A 20,807-nucleotide genomic window follows, 5' to 3' on the forward strand; every position below is an offset into this window, starting at 1 on the left:
TAACTTTATACATGGTGCACTTTCAGATTTAAAACTTTGCAGGATGTTTTCATTCACTTAGAGCTGTGTTACACACTGCATGAAAGGTCATTTTCAAAAATCCATATAGGGGCACTTTAATATTTTTGTGGAAACCCTGATAACATTTTTTCAGGATTCTTTAATGAATAGACAGTTTAACAAAAAACATAATTTATTTGAAATAGAAAGCTTTTGACATTATGAATGTCGGTACTCTCCCTTTTATCTATTTAATGCATCATTGCCTAATAAAATTATAAATTTTATCTGCTTTACAATACAAGACTACAGAGGAGGAGGTGCAGCTGTCTGCAAACATCTTCATTTTGTGGAGTGAACTTTTTAAAGAGTCTAGACGGGTTGACCGCAGCCTGGCAAAAGTAAAAAAGACCTTTGCAGAGGTAGTACCGATCATTTACCAATAAAGTTAAATTCCTGTAGAGAAGCAATATATTTGGTCTTTGATTTCTAAATGTTCCAATTCCAATGTTCCAATCAGATCACTCTAAACCAGATTGAGGAGTATAAACAGGAGCTCTCCATATTTGCAGAGAGCTTCAACATGCATGGGCCTGGAGCCGTGGGAGATGATCTAGAGAAAGGCAAGAGTACTATCCTGATGGGTTTTGTTTTTCATATAATACCATCCTAGTATTACATAACTTTTGTTTTTGTACTCTTATAGGTTTGAAGATCATGGCTACCTATGAGACGGAGCTGGATAGGGTAGAGGCAAGCCGTCAGGAACTGGCTAAAGCTGAGAAACTGTTCAACCTGCCCATCACTATGTACCCAGAGCTTCTCAGTGTACAAAAGGAGATGAAGGGCCTGAGACAGATTTATGAGATTTATAAAAGCCAGAAGGTTAGAATGACAATTCATTATATAAACTTTGACTCACTATGTTGTTCAAATGTTCTGAGGAGTTGTGACACCAGTGTGTGTATATTCATCAGGAGGCTAAGGCAGAGTGGTCACAGACCCTTTGGGTGAATCTGGACATAAAGCTCCTGCAGGAAGGTATAGAGGGACTTATCAAGAGCTTGCGGAAGCTGCCAAAGGATGTGAGAGCTCTTCCTGTATCTTTCTTCCTGGAGGGCCGCATGAAGGAATTTAAAGAGTCAATCCCTCTCCTCTTGGACCTAAAAAATGAGGCTCTCAGGAACAGGTAAATACTTTAAAGATTTTGTTTTACAATGTTTCAACTTAAGGTAACATGGGCCTTAAGGGATCTTCAAAAAGTTAGCTTAATCTAAGATAAACACTAGCTATTTTTATATGCATTATGAGACTCAAGTGCTCACTTGGTTTCTGCAGGCACTGGAAAGATCTAATGGAGAGGACAGGCACCAGCTTTGAGATGAACCCAAGCACTTTCACTCTGGAGAACATGTTCTCCATGGAGCTGCACAAATATGGCAACGTCATCAGTGAAATCGTCACATCAGCTGTGAAGGAGCTCGGCATTGAGAAGGTTAGAAATCTCATTAATAATTAAATTCAGCTGCACTTCTTATTATAGCAATTATAGGTTTGAATTTCAACACAAATATTAAAGAGATATTCCACCTAAAATTTTGTCATTGTTTACACACCCTCAGGTCATTCCAAACCCATGCATTCCTTTCTTCTTTGGAACATAAAAGAAGATAGTATAGAAAGAAAAATGTTGATAACCAAACAATGATTTCCATTTGATTTTTATCCATACAATATAAGTCAATGGGAACTGAAACTGCTTATCAACATTCTTCTAAATATCCTCTTTTATGCTCCACAGAAGAAAGAGATGCACATAGTTTTAGAACAACATGAGGGTAAATAAATGTAAATGATGAGAGATTACAGAGTATGCTTGTGTGCATTTTTTACAGGGAGTTAAAGAAGTGGAGGCAACTTGGGAAACTATGAAATTTAGTGTGCAGCGGTTTTTAAAAGGCACACAGGAGCATGGTTTCATTCTTGGTGTTGTGGATGACATCCTTCAGCGCCTGGATGATGATGCCATGAACCTGCAGAGTATGGCAGGCAGCCACTATGTTGGTCCCTTCCTGGCCACTGTACAGCAGTGGGAGAAGAATCTATCACTCATCAGTGAGATTATTGAGGTCAGTGGAAAACATCACTGCCAACAACAACTTGACTTTAAAACTGCACTGGCTCACGTTCATATTTCTTTACTTTTATTCTGAAATGTGTAGGTATGGATGTTAGTACAGCAAAAATGGATGTACCTGGAAAGCATCTTCATTGGAGGTGACATTCGCACTCAGCTACCTGAGGAAGCCAAAAAATTTGACAATATTGACAAAATGTTCAAAAAAGTAAGGTTCTGCACCAACAACAAATACGTAACCCTGTTTTTGAAAAGAATGTAAATCCCTTCTCCTCTTTTGAATACCACCAGATAATGACTGACACAGTGAAGGACCCTGGCATTAAGAGATGCTGTCTGGTTCCAAATCGTCTGGCCGATCTGCAGAACCTAAGCGATGGTTTGGAGAGGTGTCAAAAGAGTCTTAATGATTATCTTGATTCCAAGCGGAACGCTTTCCCACGTTTTTTCTTCATTTCTGACGATGAGCTGCTCAGTATCCTGGGCAGCAGTGAGCCTACTTGTGTGCAGGAGCACATGATCAAGGTACTTTTGTGTACTAAAGAAAAGCATCACTTTAAAGTTGGCGTGAAGTAAATATTCACCCTAACTGTTTTGTAAATGCAGCTTGTTGATCTTTTTGGGAATGATTCCCATGCATTTCATTTTTAAAATTCCAGTAAAATAGCAGACTTCCTAGTGGCATCAGTGCTGCATTACGCAAAAGCAATCAAGTTACCCCTGCCATTACCATTACCATTGTACTATTCACAGTCAACCTTGATTAGTTTACATGAGCTAAAGTGTCCGAAAATGTGAACTACAGGGATATAACAAGTACAATTTGGCCAGTCATATGAGCTCAAAAAGTTTGTTAAACTGTGCGTGTTGACCCATTCCAAGTACAATAAAATAATAATAAAAAAAATAGACAACTTACTATTATTTAAAGGGATACTCCACCCCAAAATGAATATTTTGTCATTAATCACTTACCCCCATGTCATTTTATATATATTATTCATCATATTTTGGATGAAAACCGGGAGGCTTGTGACTGCCCCATTGACTGCCAAGTAAATTACACTGTCAAGGTCCAGAAAAGTGTGAAAGACATTGTCAGAATAGTCTGTCTGCCATCAGTGGTTCAACCGTAACGTTATTAAGTGACGAGAATACTTTTTGTACGCGAAGAAAACAAAAAAAATGAATTTATTCAATAATTCGTCTCCTCTGTGTCTCTCTGCGCTGTTTTTGTTCAAATCAAAGCGTAAATGCACGTAGAAAACATATCCTTGTGTCGCGGCTGACACAGAAAAGCATACGCTGCTTGCGTTCAGTGGTTATTCTCCAAAATGGCGCTACGGTGATGCGGAGAGACACGTCTGCCATCAGTGGTTCAACTGTAACGTTATTAAGTGACGAGAATACTTTTTGTACGCGAAGAAAACAAAAAAAAGAATTTATTCAATAATTCGTCTCCTCTGTGTCTCTCTGCGCTGTTTTTGTTCAAATCAAAGCGTAAATGCACGTAGAAAACGTATCCTTGTGTCGCGGCTGACACAGAAAAGCATACGCTGCTTGCGTTCAGTGGTTATTCTCCAAAATGGCGCTACGGTGATGCGGAGAGACACAGAGGAGACGAATTGTTGAATAAAGTCATTATTTTTGTATTCTTCGTGTACAGAAGGTATTCTCGTCACTTAATAACGTTACGGTTGAACCACTGATGGCAGACGGACTATTCTGACGATGTCTTTCATACTTTTCTGGACCTTGACAGTGTAATTTACTTGGCAGTCAATGGGACAGTCACAAGCCTCCCGGTTTTCATCCAAAATATCTTACATTAAGTTCCGAAGATGAACGAAGCTTTTAGGGGTTTGGAACGACATGGGGGTAAGTGATTAATGACAAAATATTCATTTTGGGGTGGAGTATCCCTTTAAGCTTTCCTCAACCATATATTAAAATCATTTAAATTAACTAAATTTTGGTCCAAAATTAACAGCTGCACAACAGACCATAAATGAAACAATCATCCTGTTTTTCCTCATCCATAGATGTATGACAACATAGCAGCATTGCGTTTTGATACGGGAATGAATGGAGAGATGGTGGCAAGTGCAATGGTTTCTGCCGAGGGGGAGGTGATGGAGCTCAAACAGCCTGTACCTGCAGAGGGCCGTGTGGAGGACTGGATGACGGGAGTGCTGCTGGAGATGAGGAGAACCAACAGACTCATCACCAAAGAAGCTATTTACTTCTACAACCACCGAAAGACTAGGTGAGGACATGCACTAAACCATCATGAGTCAGTGCTACCAATCAAAATTTCTGATTGAACTTGCTTGTCTGTCTGATTGAAAGAATTTGTGGAAATTTTATAATGTGGCGTTCTACCTGCCCGTCAGGGTGGACTGGATGCTTGACTACCAGGGAATGGTGGTGCTGGCGGCAAACCAGGTGTGGTGGACCTGGGAGGTGGAAGACGTCTTCAAAAGGATGAGTCAAGGAGAAAAGCAGGCATTGAAACAGTATGCAAAGAAAATGCACAAGCTGATCGATGACCTGGTGAGGCGCATCACACAACCCTTAAAGAAAAATGACAGACGGAAAATCAACACTGTGCTCATTATTGATGTCCATGCTAGGGATATTGTGGACACTTTTGTCAGAGATAGGTAATATACAAAGACTTTACAGTCACTTAAAACCTCCAATTGGTTGCAGTTTCCTTCCTAACACACACTTTTTCTGTGGGCAGTATCACAGATGCCCGTGAGTTTGAATGGGAGAGTCAGTTGAGATTCTACTGGGTTAAAGAGCCTGATGAGTTGTTTGTGCGGCAGTGCAGTGCTCAGTTCTCCTACGGCTATGAGTACATGGGGCTGAATGGCCGGTTGGTCATTACTCCCCTAACTGACCGTATCTACCTCACACTTACTCAGGTACTCTGACAACACAGTTGTCTGGCTCTAAATGGCCTGTTTTGTATGTGCATGTCTTATTAAAACATGGTATCATGTATTGTCAGGCCTTGTCTATGTTCCTGGGTGGAGCACCAGCCGGTCCTGCGGGTACGGGGAAAACTGAATCCACTAAAGATCTGGCTAAAGCTTTGGGGCTTTTGTGTGTGGTCACCAACTGTGGAGAGGGCATGGACTACATGGTAAGAGATGTGCTGCTTTGTATTCTTGTGGAAGTAGTGACACATTTTTGTTTTCCAGAATTCTTTGATAAATAGAAAGTTCAAAAGAACAGCTTTTATTTGAAATAGAAATCCTTTGTTAAAGTTTAGATGTCTTTAATGTCACTTCCCGATCATTTAAATGTGTTATTAAATTAGATTTTGATTTCTTATCCTCTAGGCTGTTGGGAAAATCCTTTCTGGTTTAGCTCAGTGTGGAGCCTGGGGCTGTTTTGATGAGTTCAACCGCATTGACGCTTCAGTGCTGTCAGTCATCTCCTCCCAGATCCAAACCATCCGAAACGCTCTAATGCTGCACCTCAAGAGGTTTCATGTGAGTTTGTTAATGGGATATTTTTTCTGAGCCACTAGTCAAATACTGAAAGATAATTGTTGTAATTATTTCAGGCTCTGAGTGTCTCTGAGGCTTTGTGTTGTTAGTTTGAAGGTCAAGAAATCAGTCTGGATAGCCGTATTGGGATCTTCATCACGATGAACCCTGGTTATGCTGGCCGCACAGAACTTCCAGAGTCAGTGAAAGCTTTATTCAGACCAGTGGTAGTCATTGTACCGGACCTGCAGCAGATCTGTGAAATCATGCTCTTCTCTGAAGGCTTCCTCATGGCTAAGGTGGGGACTCCTTCTTTGTGAAAATGAAGGCTGGGCTTTCAGTAGATTAAATGAAGTAGAAAATTCAGTCATCATTTACTCACCCCACAAGTCCCTCCAAACCATAAGTATTTTGTTCATCTTCAAAACATAAATGAAGTTCTATCATGACAACATGACATAACGCTGCTACACAAATAGCACATAAAATAACCCGTAGCAGATCTATACAGGTGGAGCTGGGGAAGGTGAAGGGTTTCAGAGGAACTCTGAAAGCACGCTGCAAAATGCTCAAGTGAATGCTAACCAACCATTTAAATGTAAAGCAGCAAGCTCATTGGCTGCGTATGGAACATGAACCAATCAGCTTGTGCCAAGTCTTTTAATGCTTAGAATATCATCACTTTACGTTAAGGACCCATCAGCCTGTGCCATGTAGAGTTTCATGACAGAACTTTGCATATATTTTTAATGAAACCTAAGAGATTTCGGTGACTCCAGTAAAAGTACATGCAACCAACACTTGAATGCTTCAAAAAGGTTTTATTAAAAATATAAAAGTCTTATGGCTTTGGAATGACATAGGAGAGAAGTATGACAGAATTAAAAATTTAGGGTGAACTATCACTTTAAAATATATGTCTTTGTAAAGAAAAATAATCTAATGTGTGTACGTGTTTTGTTGCCTATTTTGTGTGGAAATACAGCAATACAAAGCTGTTAGACATTTCTACTGGTCATTCACAAAAATTCTTAGATTAAGTTTCAATAGAATCTCACAAAAGCATTACTAATTAGAATAAATATAAATATAGAATAAATTATGGAATTTTTAAAAATCAAAAACATGCACATGAACATTGAACAACGGTCCTCAGACCTCAGTGGTTTTAATTGTGTAAACAGGCAAACAGAAAACTAATTTCATAAATGATTTACTTGCAGGTTTTGGCAAAGAAGATGACAGTGCTGTACAAACTAGCACGGGAGCAGCTGTCTAAACAGTCACACTATGACTTTGGGCTTAGAGCACTGAAGTCAGTGTTAGTAATGGCAGGGGAGCTAAAGAGAGGTTCACCTGATCTCAGTGAGGTACTGATCTCTCTGCATCATCCTCTCCTCCTCCAACCCACCTCAGTGAACTGTAGTCACAAATGTACTCCTGTTTTCTTTCTCTCCTTTTCTCCTTTCTTTACTCCCTCTAGGATGTCGTTTTAATGAGGGCTCTTCGAGATATGAACCTGCCCAAGTTTGTATTTGAGGACGTTCCTCTGTTTTTGGGCCTTATCTCAGATCTGTTCCCCGGGCTTGACTGCCCACGTGTGCGTTACCCCAGCTTTAATGACGCTGTAGAGGCCACCTTGCAGGAGAATAAATGTATTGTGTTGCCCAACCAGGTGATTCTTCCCTTCAGAACTCATTCTCAATGGATTGTAATGATTAAGTGTACTGATTCATGACTAAAATTGTGAATGTAGGTGGACAAAGTGGTGCAAATGTATGAGACCATGATGACCAGACACACAACCATGGTGGTTGGACCGACAGGAGGAGGGAAATCTGTGGTGATCAACACACTCTGCCAATCACAGACTAGGTCTTTGTCTACTCATAAACAATATATATATAAAAAAATTATAATTATGATATTTTTTGCCATGCTTTGTAATAGCGGTGAATTAAAGAAATATAAGTGTTTCTTACCACACCTGAAACTGCATGCATAATTTTATAACTTGTTTTAATAATGTATTCTTATTGTGTAATTAATTTATTTTTAATCTTTCATTTAATTTTGCAGTTTACTTCCCTACTCTCTATGATTTTCATTTTGATGGAACCCAAAAGAAGTGGGTTCCCTGGAGCTCCATGGTCTCAAAATACATTCATAACCCTGATATGAAATTCATTGACATCCTTGGTAAAGCAGCTTACTTCTCATCGCTTCTTCTTTGCGTTTCTGTCCCTTTCTCTATAAACTTTTTTCCTTCTCTCTACTAATCTACACTACTGGTGAAAAGATTGGAAATACTGAGATTTTTCATGTTTTTGAAATATGTTTTTTATGCACACCACCAAAAATACAGTAAAAAAAAGGAATATTGTGAAATATAATTGCAACTTAAAATAACTGTTCTCTACTTTAATATATTTTAAAATGTAATTTATTTCTGTGATGGCAAAGTATAATTTTCAGCAGCCATTGCTATATATTTTTTTCAATTCATACATTACTTGTAAACACCCTTTTCAAAGCAGAAAGTCATTAGTATATCTGAAAATGAACAAACTTGGCAGTCTGAAGCTTTTATTGTTGGTTATAACACTTTTTTTCTCTGACCCCTGTAGGAGATCCTGGAGGAGTATAATGAAAATAAGACCAGGATGAACTTGGTGCTTTTTGATGATGCTCTGGAACACCTGACCATCATTCACCGCATCATCAGAATGGACCGTAGTCATGCATTGCTGGTTGGCGTTGGTGGTTCAGGAAAGCAGTCTCTTACAAAGCTCGCTGCCTTCACTGCAGGATATGAGGTAATTCATCAGCTCAATCTGTTTTGTATGTAATGTTTCCTGTATTTTTTCCACTTTTATTTATTTTGTTCTAATTTGGTAATTTAGCTATGTGTTTGTTTATAGGTGTTTGAAATTGTGCTTAGTAGAGGATACTCAGAGACTAACTTGCGTGAGGATCTAAAAACTCTGTACCTTAAATTGGGTATAGAGAATAAGAAAATGGTCTTCCTGTTCACTGATGCCCATGTGGCTGAGGAAGGTTTTCTGGAGCTCATCAACAACATGCTTACATCAGGTATTTAAAACAACTGACTTAATGAAGTTTAATTAAACTATTTACTTTGAATTCCTTTGGATGCAAACATGAACAAATGTCACCGTTTTTTGGATTGTATTAAAATGAAATGCTAACAGCAATTACTGTGTGTTGTCAGGGATGGTTCCAGCACTGTTCCCTGATGACGAGAAGGAATCAGTCCTGAACCAGCTGCGAGATGAGGCTATGAAAAATGGCTCTGGTCCTTCGAAAGAGAGTGTATGGCAATACTTTGTCAATAAGAGTGCCAACAACTTGCACATAGTGCTGGCCATGTCACCTGTAGGAGACACTCTCAGAACACGTTGTAGGAATTTCCCAGGTGTGTGAACAATGTATCAAAAATGAGGTCTTACTGTTACTTTCAGAGTTTCATATGATCTTTGTTTTTTTTTCACTTGTGTGTGTTTTGTGCATCAGGATTGGTTAATAATACAAGCATTGACTGGTTCTCCCCATGGCCCCTTCAGGCCCTACAAGCAGTGGCCAATTCCTTCTTAGGTTTGTCTTGACTAGAGAATTTAATGCAGTTTATAGATATGATCATTATTTTTCAACAGCCAACAACAATGCAGCTCATTCATGCTAGTTTAAGTATTGTGTCTCATTCCAGGTGAGAATCCAATGATCCCAGAGTGTCATTCAGAGGCAGTGATTGCTCACGTGTGCATGGTGCACAGCTCTGTAGGCGAGTATAGTAAACTGTTCCTGCAGACACTCCGTCGCAGCAACTACGTCACCCCAAAAAACTACCTGGACTTCATTAGCACCTACTCCAACTTGCTTGAGGATAAAGATAAATACATACTGGGTAAGAGCAAATTTCTCTTTAGCTGTTTGGGAACATTCGTATGTGATTTTGAAATATCATACTGCATCTGTATCAGTGTTGTTATTGTTAATTAAAACTAAAATAAAAAAAACAATAAATATTAGAAATGTTGCTGTGGCAACTAACTGAAATGTTGAAACTAATAAAGATGACAAAATCACAAAAAAATGACTGAAATTAAAACAAAAACAGAAAATCTAAAAAAAAAAATATAATTCCAAATATTAATAAAGACTATAATAATATATAAATACTAAAATAACACTAATCTGTATGCACTATCCAGCACAATATAAACGTCTAGAAGGAGGTTTGGATAAGCTGAAGGAGGCAAGCGGGCAGCTAGCAGAGCTTAACACCAAGCTAGCTGAGCAGAAAGTGGTGCTGGCAGAGAAGACTTCAGCCTGTGAGATCCTTCTAGAAGAGATCTGCTCTAATACTGCTGTTGGTTAGTATAACATCACATACAAGCACTATAGGTAATTTATATCAAGTCAAAAATAGATTGTAAACTCTGTCTCTTTCAGCGGAGGAGAAGAAAGCCTTGGCAGAGGAGAAGGCTAAAGAGATAGAGGAACAGAATAAGGTGATAGTGGTGGAGAAGAAGGATGCTGAGAGCTCTCTAGCTGAGGCTCTGCCTGCTTTAGAAGCTGCTCGCCTCGCCCTGCAAGACCTGGACAAATCTGATGTCACAGAAATCAGGTGGTCACTGTGCTTCTTGACTCGTAACACTAAATCAAAACACAACATTCTCATAAAGTTGTAAATCATATGTAGGACTTTTTTCCATTGTTGAATTAAAAAAAAAACATATTTAATTTGTATTTTTAAAATATATATATATATATATATATATATATAAAACAGAAAAAGAAAAATAGGCAAAGTGTTTTTCTGGTCTACATGATTTACATGTATGGTTCTGTGCTCATCTTCTCCTCCACCCTCTTGTTTGTGGTATTGTAGATCATTTGCCAAGCCACCCAAACAGGTGCAGGTTGTGTGCGAGTGCATCCTGGTGATACGTGGCTATAAAGAAATCAGCTGGAAGACAGCCAAGGGCATGATTTCAGAGGCCAACTTCCTGCGATCGCTTATGGAAATGGACTGTGACTCAATCACTGGCAATCAAGTCAAGACTGTCAAAGGTAAACCACCCTCGATGTATTCATCTTGATGCTACTCTGTGATCCCAATGCCATGAGGAGGTGTTTAACTCTTTAACGTAAACCCACCCATGAAAATTCTGATGATCTATTGTATTACCTTCTCCTTGCCATATAACCAGCCTACCTAAGGAACCTCAACACCAGTTTGGAGGAGATGCAAGCCATCAGTAAAGCTGGTTCTGGCATGCTAAGGTTCGTGGAGGCAGTCATGGGTTACTGTGATGTGGCCAAAGACATCAAACCTAAGAGAGAGAAGGTCTGATATGCTTATATAACTGAGACTATACCAGTTGCGTAAAGTTTATTACATCTCATTTAGCTGAAATTAAATCACAAAATTACATTTAAAGGTAGCTCGTCTGGAGAGGAATTTCTTCCAGAGCAAACGTGAGCTGGAGCGAATCCAGAATGAGCTCAGTGCCATCCAGAAAGAGCTTGGAACTCTTGGAGACAAATATGAGGCTGCCATGACAGAAAAGCAACTTCTTCAGGAGGAGGCCGAGGTCATGGAGAGAAGACTCATTGCTGCTGACAAACTCATCTCAGGCCTGGGATCAGAGAATAAGCGGTCAGCCTACTCATTAAAATGATAAAAACCTGAATGCAAATGACTCATAGAAGAACCGATTCCTGACATCAAGGTTTAAATTATTCTCTTCAAGCTAAATGAGATTTTAGTCATTAGTCATGTGCTGTATGTCTATCTGCATATAGCTGGATGGAGGACCTGGAGGAGCTGCAGCAGCGGCGAGTGCGTCTTCTAGGAGACTGTCTGGTCTGTGCTGCCTTCCTCAGCTACGAGGGAGCATTTAGCTGGGACTTTCGCTATGAAATGGTGTATGAGGTGTGGCAGGCAGATGTCCTGGAGAGAGGCATTCCTTTGAGCCAGCCTTTCCGAATAGAAAACCTGCTCACTGATGAGGTGGAGATCAGCAGGTGAGTCACCAAGTGATGTGTAGAAGAATAGAAATCAATTGTGTATTTGTTTGTGATGACGGAAAAACTGTGTGCATTCTCTTAGATGGGGATCTGAAGGTCTTCCTCCAGATGAACTTTCAGTGCAGAATGGCATCCTGACCACCAGATCCAGCCGCTTCCCCTTGTGCATTGACCCCCAGCAGCAAGCCCTCAACTGGATCAAAAAGAAGGAAGAGAAGAGCAATCTGAAGGTTTACGTCATTATATCACTTAAGGCTGCTTTGTTTATATGTAATCAATCTTGGTCTATTTTTATAATCAATATTCTGATTTTCAGATCTCATCATTCAATGACCCAGACTTCTTGAAGGGGCTGGAGCTAGCCATTAAGTATGGTTTCCCCTTCCTTTTCCAAGATGTGGATGAATATATTGATCCAGTTATTGACAACGTCCTTGATAAGAATGTAAAAGGGCCAGAGGGACGTCAGGTTGTCGTACTTGGTGATAAGGAAGTTGACTATGATCCCAACTTTAAACTTTACCTCAATACCAAACTTGCAAACCCCAAGTTCTCTCCTGCAGTATTTGGGAAGGCCATGGTTATCAATTACACAGGTGAGAGCAAACTTTTTAGCAAATCAGTTGACACCAGGTCTCAACACCTGGAAGTATACAACACTCTCAATTTATCACAAATGTATTCACACTGAGTCCAGTGCCAATTTTTGATCATTATTTTAATTACAGTTTAAAAAAATCACCTAGTTTTTACATTTACATTTAGTCATTTAGCAGACGCTTTTATCCAAAGCGACTTACAAATGAGGACAATAGAAGCAGTCAAAACTAACAAAAGAGCAACAATATATAAATGCAAATGTCAAGTCTCAGATAGCCTAACGCAGTACACGTAGCAAGGTATATACACACACACACACACACACACACACACAAAGAAAAACAAGTAGATAGAATAGAGAAAAATAGAAAGCTAGTGTTTTTTTTTTTTTTTATAAAAAAAGAAGATAAATAGATATTATATAGATAGAATTAAAATAGAATAAAAAGTGCTAGAGTTAGAGGGTCAAATAAAGATGGAACAGATGTGTTTTTAGTCGTGTTCTTGAAGATGGCTAAGGACTCAGCTGCTCGGATTGAGTTGGGAGTCAAACATTTTAGGAGTCAAAATGCATTTTTTCTGACTTGGATGTGAATATGCGTTTAGTCTGGGACTTTACAGCTTTTCATTTAATCTTTCTGTTTTTTCAGTAACCCTAAAGGGCCTGGAAGACCAGCTGCTGAGTGTTATTGTGGGATTTGAGCAGAAGGACAAGGAGGAGCAGAGAGAACGGCTTATTCAAGAGACTAGTGAGAACAAACGTTTGCTGAAAGACCTTGAGGACTCGCTGTTGAGAGAGCTGGCCACCTCCACAGGAAACATGCTAGATAACGTAGAGCTCATACAGACTCTGGAAGAAACCAAGACCAAAGCCAGTGAGGTTAGTTAATTGCACACCACACACATGCATAATGGCCTATTAATTATTTCATAAATATTTATCACAGAGACTAGTACGCTGCCATTCAAAAATTTGGATTGGTAAGATTTTTTAATGTTTTCAAAAGATGTCTCACGAAGAATGCATTTATTTGATCAAACATACAGTGGCAAAATGACAAAAAATACTTTACTGTATTTGACAGATGTTTCTATTTTAATATATTTTAAAATCTTATTTATTCCTGTGATGGCAAAGTTGAATTCTCAGCAGACATTGCTGCAGTCTTCAGTGTCACACGATCTAGCACACAATGATTCCAATATGTTGATTTAGTGCTCATGAAACATTTCTGATTATTATCAATGTTGAAAACAGTTGCACTGCTTAATATTTTTGTGCTTATACATTTTTTCAGGATTATTTGATATAGAAATTTCAAAATAACAGCATTTATTTGAAATCAGATTTTTTTTGTACCCATATAAAAGTCATTACTATGACTTTTGATCAATTTGATGCATCCTTGCTTAATGAAATTAATAATTTTGTACCGTCTTCAAACTTTTGAATGTTAGTGTACATACGGATTAATTAAATTTAACAGGATATGTGCAGTTTACAATTTAACAATCATTATTTGACTCCAAAAGGTGTTCGAAAAACTGAAGCTGGCAGAAAAGACAGCCAAAGATATTGAGACACTGAGAGACGGCTACCGTCCGGCTGCCAAGCGGGGAGCTGTCTTGTTCTTTGTGCTGGCTGAGATGGCTCTGGTCAACACCATGTACCAGTATTCACTTGCTTCCTTTTTAGAGGTGTTTGACCTCTCACTGTCCAAGTCTATGCCCAACTCAATCCTGCCCACTAGACTGAAGAACATCATGGATACACTTACACAGAATATCTATAACTATGGCTGTACTGGTGAGCCTGTTAAACTCTTAAAGTCTAATGGATTCTGATCACAAATTGAAACTTTTTTGTTATATACTGTAATTAACTGCTAAAGAGCATACCATCTGATTAAGACCTTTTATAGTCCATGAACATTAGCAGCTAGTGATGACAGGAAAAAACTGAAATGAAATCACTGTTATTTCTTCAATGGATTTAAACCAAACTTCTGTTTGCATTGTTGTTTAGGTCTGTTTGAAAGACACAAACTTCTCTTCTCCTTCAACATGACCATTAAGATCGAGCAGGGTGAGGGCCGATCACCCCAGGATGAACTAGAGTTCTTCCTCAAAGGTAGAAGCTTCAGGAAGACTTCTCTCCCTCTTTTACAATATAACCATAATAACCATATCTAATGGTTATTATGGCCTCTCTCTCCAGGCAATCTCTCTTTGGAAAAAAGCAAACGTAAAAAGCTGTGTGACTGGCTGCCTGATCAAGGCTGGGAGGATATAGTGCGCCTTATGGAACTCTTTCCTAATGAATTTGGTACTTTAGCAGACGATATAGAAAAGAATCCTGAGGAATGGAGGAAAGTGAGTGGCGGAAATCATCAAACACACCTGATGAACCCACTGTGAGATATGGAGTCCGACCCATAATGTCTTTCTGTTTCTGCTGCAGTGGTACGATTTGGATGCTCCAGAGCAGGCTTCTTTCCCCGTGAAGTACAAGGACAACCTCACTCCCTTCCAGAAGCTTCTGCTGATGCGCTGCTTCAGGCTGGACCGAGTCTATCGTGCTGTCAGTGATTACGTCACGCTTACCATGGGAGAGAAGTACGAGGAAACAGAAATTAACTTATGCATAACATCAGCATCTTAAAAAAACTCTTAAGACCTTTTAAGATTATATTTGTTATATTTGGAGATATTACTCTTCAGCTCTTGGTCTGTGAACTGTAGTTTGGTTATATTTGATTGTTATTTGTCTATTTTTAATCTAACTTTGTAAAGCAACCTTGGGTTTTTGGAAAGGCACTATAAAAATAAAACTTTAGTAAGCACTTTGGAGGGGCAATGAAGACTTAAGGGTGGAATGCACTGCATAACTTTTAAAATTTTTGCTGGCTTGTAAAATTGTTATAGAGAAAAACTGGGCAGAATTTGTCTAGAAATATGCGCCTGGTTGCTAGTAAATGCATGACAAATGAAAACAGTGTGTTCTAAATATGGATGAAAATATCAAACTTTGTTTATATCCTCCGACTGGTATGAACTAAGTTAAAAAAAAAAAAAAGCTAATTGTAACAAAAACAAAAGTCATGGGCTGAAGTAATGCAGTATATTCCAGCCTTAATGTTCATATTACAAACATTCAAGATTTTAATGAACGACAATCAGAAACAATGGCATTTGTTAGGAGAATAAGTGCTAACTTTCTCTTTCTCACTTCTTTACTGTGTCACTCAGATACGTTCAGCCCCCCGTGATCAGTTTTGAAGCCATCTTTGACCAGAGCTCCCCAAACTCTCCCATTGTGTTTATTCTGAGTCCAGGCTCAGAACCAGCCAGTGATCTGATGAAGTTAGCCAAACGCTCCGGCTTTGGGGCCAACAGACTCAAATTTCTTGCCATGGGGCAGGGACAGGAAAAGGTAAATGTGCTCTTCCACAAATACAGATCTATATGTTACAGGTCTGTATGTTATCTATATGCTACAGGTCTGTATGTTATAGTTATGATATCTGACACCAGCACAGTGCACTGCAGTGCTGCATTGCATCTTGACCACCAGTAATATGATAACAGACGTATTTGGGAAATCTATCCTTGAACTCTACAAGACAATCTGTAAAAAGGTACAGATATGACATTTTTTGTTTCAGGTTGCATTGCAACTGTTGGAAACCGCAGTGGCACGAGGCCAGTGGCTGATGCTGCAAAACTGTCACCTGTTAGTGAAATGGCTGAAGGATCTAGAGAAAGCACTGGAAAGAATCACTAAACCCCACCCAGACTTCCGCCTTTGGCTCACCACAGACCCCATTAAAGACTTTCCCATCGGCATCCTGCAGAAATCCCTCAAGGTCAGCACACATTTAATGTGTGAACATTTAATGTGTGAATATCCATTTCCATGTTAACACATTTGTCACCTTCAGGTTGTGACTGAACCTCCAAATGGACTGAAGCTGAACATGAGGTCAACGTATTTTAAGATCCCTAATGATAAGGTGATGAACTGTCCTCACCCAGCCTTTCGCAGTCTGGTTTATGTGCTGGCCTTCTTCCATGCTGTGGTTCAGGAAAGACGCAAGTATGGCAAGATCGGCTGGAATGTGCCTTATGATTTCAATGAGTCTGACTTCCTGGTAAGTCTCCTTTAACCCAAAGGTGCTTGAAATGTTCAGGTAGTTTAAGGTTAGTTTAAGAAACGTTTTATTGTTTTTCAATTATGTTGTTTCATTGCCTCTCAGGTGTGTATGGAAATTTTGGACACCTACCTGACCAAAGCTCACACTCAAGGAGATGCCATGATACCATGGGCAAGTCTCAAATACCTAATTGGCGAGGTAAAAAAATCACATTTAAGTTAATTGTGTCATTTTATAAGCAGAAAGGAACAAGAAAAATTGATAAAGAAAAATAAAAAAATTATAATGATATCTGTAGATCAAAGAATCCTAAAAAATGGAATCATGGTTTCCACAAAAATAATGAAAAAATAAAATAAAGGTTTTCAATGGAAATAAATATAATGGCTTCTGCCATCCCAGGAATAAATAACATTTTGAAATCTATTGAAATAGGAACATTTGTCAAATATAGTAAAGCATTTTGTCTGGTTTGTCTCAGGTGATGTATGGTGGCAGAGCTATTGATAGCTTTGATCGTAGGATCCTCACAGTTTACATGGATGAGTATCTGGGCGACTTCATCTTCGACACCTTCCAGCCCTTCCACTTTTTTCACAATAAAGATGTGGACTACAATATCCCACCAGATGGACCCAAGCAGGTTTATGCTGGTATGTTGCTTCCTACAATCTACCATCAGAAAGACTCTGGTTTGAATTTGACAGACACTCAAACTCTCCACACTTTGCAGATGAGATAGAGTCGCTGCCTCTTGCTAACACAGCAGAGGTGTTTGGTTTGCACCCTAATGCTGAGATCGGATACTACACACAGGCTGCCCGAGACATATGGACTCATCTTATTGAGCTACAACCACAGACAGGTACCTGGTTTATATTGCTTTACAATACTGAAATATGATCACTATTACAATTGTGCCTACATATTAACAATATACAAATTTAAATATACATACAATTAATATATTTGACATATCAGTAAATAACAGTTGTTTTCAAAATGCTATAAATATATTTACTGCCATGTAAAATCTCCAGGTGACTCTGGCGGTGGCATTAGCAGAGATGAGTACATCAGCCAGGTGGCACGGGACATTCAGAGCAAACTACCTGAAGTGTTTGACCTGGACGTGATTCGCAAGAAGTTGGGGCTGGAGATCTCTCCAACGTCTGTAGTGCTGCTACAAGAGCTGGAACGCTTTAATAAACTCACCCTTAGGATGATCCGGTCTCTGGCTGAGCTCCAGCGAGTGAGTGACATGAAGACAAAGAGACAAAAAAAATCAAAAACTGTTCCAGCTTACAATTAATACAACTGTTTATGGTTCATTAAAAGTGGTAGGTTTCACAGCAGACCATGTTTGTGTGTTTTCTGTCTAAAGGCCCTGGCTGGTGAGGTTGGAATGAGCAGCGAGTTGGATGAGGTGGCGAGAGCTCTGTTTAACGGGCAGATTCCTGTTATCTGGAGGAAACTGGCACCAGATACTCTAAAGTCTCTGGGGAACTGGATGATCCACTTCAAGAGGCGACACGAACAGTACAGCTCATGGGTGAGAATCAAATATCACACCATATAAGACAGTATTTTTTTGAAAGGCACCCTCTTAGTTTTTTGTTACTTACTGTCCTATTATTTAAAATAATAGGACAGTAAGTAACAAAAAGCTAAATTTTTAACAAAATAATTTTGTTAAAATGTATAAGCAAGAATAGGATAGACAGACCAATCAATTGCCTGATTATTTGAAATGGCTGAGACACTACTATTTTGTTTGGGTTGGTAAGGCTTTTTCATGATTTTTTTTTTCTGTATTCTTTTTTTAATATGGAGAATAAGTGTCTTATTCTCACCAATGCTGTTATTTGATGAAAAATACAGTAAAACAGTGAAATAGTATTGCAATTTAAAATAACTTGTCTGCTAACATGTTAAAATGTCATTTATTTCTCTGTTGGCAAAGCTGATTTTTTTAGCATTACTCCAGTCTTCAGTGTCACATGATCCTTCAGAAATCATTCTAATATGCTGATTTGGTGGTCATGAAACATTTCTTAATATTATCAGTATTATATTGATATTAATATTTTGTGGCAACTGTGATAATTTTTTTCAGATACTTTGATAAAAATCAAAAGAACAGATTGATTTGAAATAGACTTTTTGGTAACAATTTAAAAATTGACTTTCAAAATCTTACTGACCCCAAACTTTTGAACCATAGTCGATCTATTCACTTGGATGAACAACAGAGGTGTTACTGCCCCCTATTGTCTGTTTAAAAATGTTTAGGTCGGGTCCTGTAAATGAACTTCTAATTGAATTTATCAAATGGGCTACTAACTAACTAACTACATACATACATACATGCATACATAAAAATTTTCCTCATATTGTTTTTCATCTATGTAGGTGGATGAGGGAGAGCCCTGTGTGATGTGGCTGTCAGGCTTGCATATCCCAGAATCATACCTGACAGCACTGGTCCAGGCCACCTGCAGGAAGAACGGCTGGCCTCTGGATCACTCCACTCTTTACACACAGGTTACACACTACAGGAGTGAGGATGAGGTCAAAGAGAGACCAGGACAGGGTGAGACACAACACAACACAACACCCTGCACATAAAAAAATTAACATGAGGACACTGAGACTCAAGCACAGGTTAAAAACACGTTCTTTCTTTTCTCTGTTAGGATGTTTTGTATCAGGCCTGTATCTGGAGGGGGCAGACTGGGACATTGAAAAAGGCTGTCTGGTGCGCAGCAAACCCAGAGTTTTAGTGTCTCAACTACCCATTCTCAAAATCATTCCCATTGAAGCACGCCGCCTCAAACTCCAGGTAAGATCCTTCATATTTTTTTATCATGATGTCTTGAAATATCTGCCTGGAAATACTTGTAATCTGTAATCAATGTGTATTTTTGGTTTACTTTATAGAACACCCTGAGGACTCCAGTCTACACTACCTCTATGAGGAGGAATGCTATGGGTGTTGGACTGGTGTTTGAGGCTGATCTTTTCACCACCAAGCACATTTCTCACTGGGTACTGCAGGGAGTATGTCTGTGCCTCAATGCTGACTGATAGTCTAACTGTGATAATATTAAATTATTTATGAGAGATTTTTAAACTTTAATAACTTTAAAATGATTAATAAAGTAATAAAATAATAGAATATATTGTTTGTGACCAATGATTTTATTACAATTTCAAAAGACCTGTGCTGTTGAGGCGTTTTGTTTCATCACTAGGTGGCAGCACACTAATTATTGCTGCCAGGACCTGTTGCGTTCAGTTTTGTCTAATTGATTTCACTTAAATGTTAAATAGGAATCACTTTTTTATCTAATGACACTTCCTATGCTTTGTTCTCAAAATCTCAAAATGTTAGAGTAATTTGGCTAAAGCCAAAAAGGAAAATCACAACTTGTTTATAAAACCTGCCAAAAAATTAATTATTGACATCCCAATCTGTTTTCCAGACTCTCTTCATGTAGATACTTTGAACCAGTGTTGTAATTTTTAACTAAAACTAAAATTAATACAAATATTTTTTAATTGAAACAAGATAAATAAAATATAAATATTAGATGAAAAACATATTCTTCAAAAATCTAAACTTATTTGAGCTCATTTCTAATTTTCTTTCAAGTTGAAGCTCTAAAAATACTAAAATTAAAATAAATATGAAGCTAAATATAAAAATAAAAAATATTCATCTTTTTATATATTTCAGGTACCGTGTTCATTGTTTTCAGTGAATGGAGTTATTTCTACTTTTCAAACTAATTTCAATCAGTAACTCATCTTTGTGAACTTAATGGAAAGAACCGACTCATAAGAGTGACTCGGTTCTATGTTTTCCATCCATTAAAAAAGAACTGGCTTTAAGGTGAGCAGATTTCTAAAATTAAGTTTTGTACCAATCTCCCAAAACTTTGTATGTGAGGTACAATCGGTTTTAGTAACATACAACTTACCCTTCTTCAGAGCCCACGGCAAAGACCTAATTCTCTTACTATCTTTCTCACAGGTGGTGACCTGTCTTTCAGTGACCTGACCAAAATAGTGTCCAGAATTAGAGCCAGTGAAGCAGGCTGTCATAGAAGGTGAGGAATGAGCACTGTATTTAGCATACACCCACGTTCACATACTGCATTTATTCCTGCTCTTCATTCACCTTTTAATCTGGAGAACGAGTCTGAGCTTGTTGTCTGAAAATGTCTATTTATTTAACATGGTTCATGTAGTTTTTCCCCTTGTCACTGCATTCTGTCTTTGAATTTAGGCACAATATTAAAGTAAAAAACACGTAGCACTAGTGTTTTATTTTGGCATCACGAAAAGCACATTTCGAAA

General features: G+C 38.5%; 1 protein-coding gene across 1 annotated transcript in view; it reads left to right on the forward strand.

Moving 5' to 3' along the window:
- Positions 1-19,532, forward strand: part of dnah10 (dynein axonemal heavy chain 10) — a 27,400-nt gene extending 7,868 nt beyond the window's left edge. Inside the window, 48 exon segments of the mRNA XM_016244329.1 lie at positions 145-422; positions 521-623; positions 707-885; positions 978-1,189; positions 1,339-1,495; positions 1,896-2,129; positions 2,223-2,345; positions 2,429-2,662; positions 4,180-4,403; positions 4,531-4,800; positions 4,884-5,067; positions 5,154-5,288; positions 5,488-5,640; positions 5,748-5,936; positions 6,861-7,007; positions 7,121-7,312; positions 7,394-7,512; positions 7,588-7,589; positions 7,717-7,871; positions 8,265-8,453; positions 8,559-8,730; positions 8,870-9,073; positions 9,172-9,252; positions 9,365-9,562; positions 9,870-10,031; positions 10,111-10,285; positions 10,550-10,731; positions 10,872-11,008; positions 11,103-11,320; positions 11,467-11,688; positions 11,774-11,921; positions 12,008-12,287; positions 12,942-13,171; positions 13,825-14,098; positions 14,318-14,422; positions 14,510-14,664; positions 14,753-14,907; positions 15,541-15,724; positions 15,957-16,157; positions 16,233-16,442; positions 16,548-16,643; positions 16,927-17,098; positions 17,179-17,310; positions 17,486-17,697; positions 17,830-17,997; positions 18,858-19,038; positions 19,142-19,287; positions 19,386-19,532. Coding sequence (XP_016099815.1) covers positions 145-422; positions 521-623; positions 707-885; positions 978-1,189; positions 1,339-1,495; positions 1,896-2,129; positions 2,223-2,345; positions 2,429-2,662; positions 4,180-4,403; positions 4,531-4,800; positions 4,884-5,067; positions 5,154-5,288; positions 5,488-5,640; positions 5,748-5,936; positions 6,861-7,007; positions 7,121-7,312; positions 7,394-7,512; positions 7,588-7,589; positions 7,717-7,871; positions 8,265-8,453; positions 8,559-8,730; positions 8,870-9,073; positions 9,172-9,252; positions 9,365-9,562; positions 9,870-10,031; positions 10,111-10,285; positions 10,550-10,731; positions 10,872-11,008; positions 11,103-11,320; positions 11,467-11,688; positions 11,774-11,921; positions 12,008-12,287; positions 12,942-13,171; positions 13,825-14,098; positions 14,318-14,422; positions 14,510-14,664; positions 14,753-14,907; positions 15,541-15,724; positions 15,957-16,157; positions 16,233-16,442; positions 16,548-16,643; positions 16,927-17,098; positions 17,179-17,310; positions 17,486-17,697; positions 17,830-17,997; positions 18,858-19,038; positions 19,142-19,287; positions 19,386-19,532 — 8,426 coding nt within the window.
- The last annotated feature ends 1,275 nt before the right edge of the window (positions 19,533-20,807 follow it).

This window comes from Sinocyclocheilus grahami, unplaced genomic scaffold, assembly GCF_001515645.1.
Source record: "Sinocyclocheilus grahami isolate Dianchi unplaced genomic scaffold, SAMN03320097.WGS_v1.1 scaffold715.1, whole genome shotgun sequence".
Classification (NCBI taxonomy): domain Eukaryota; kingdom Metazoa; phylum Chordata; class Actinopteri; order Cypriniformes; family Cyprinidae; genus Sinocyclocheilus; species Sinocyclocheilus grahami.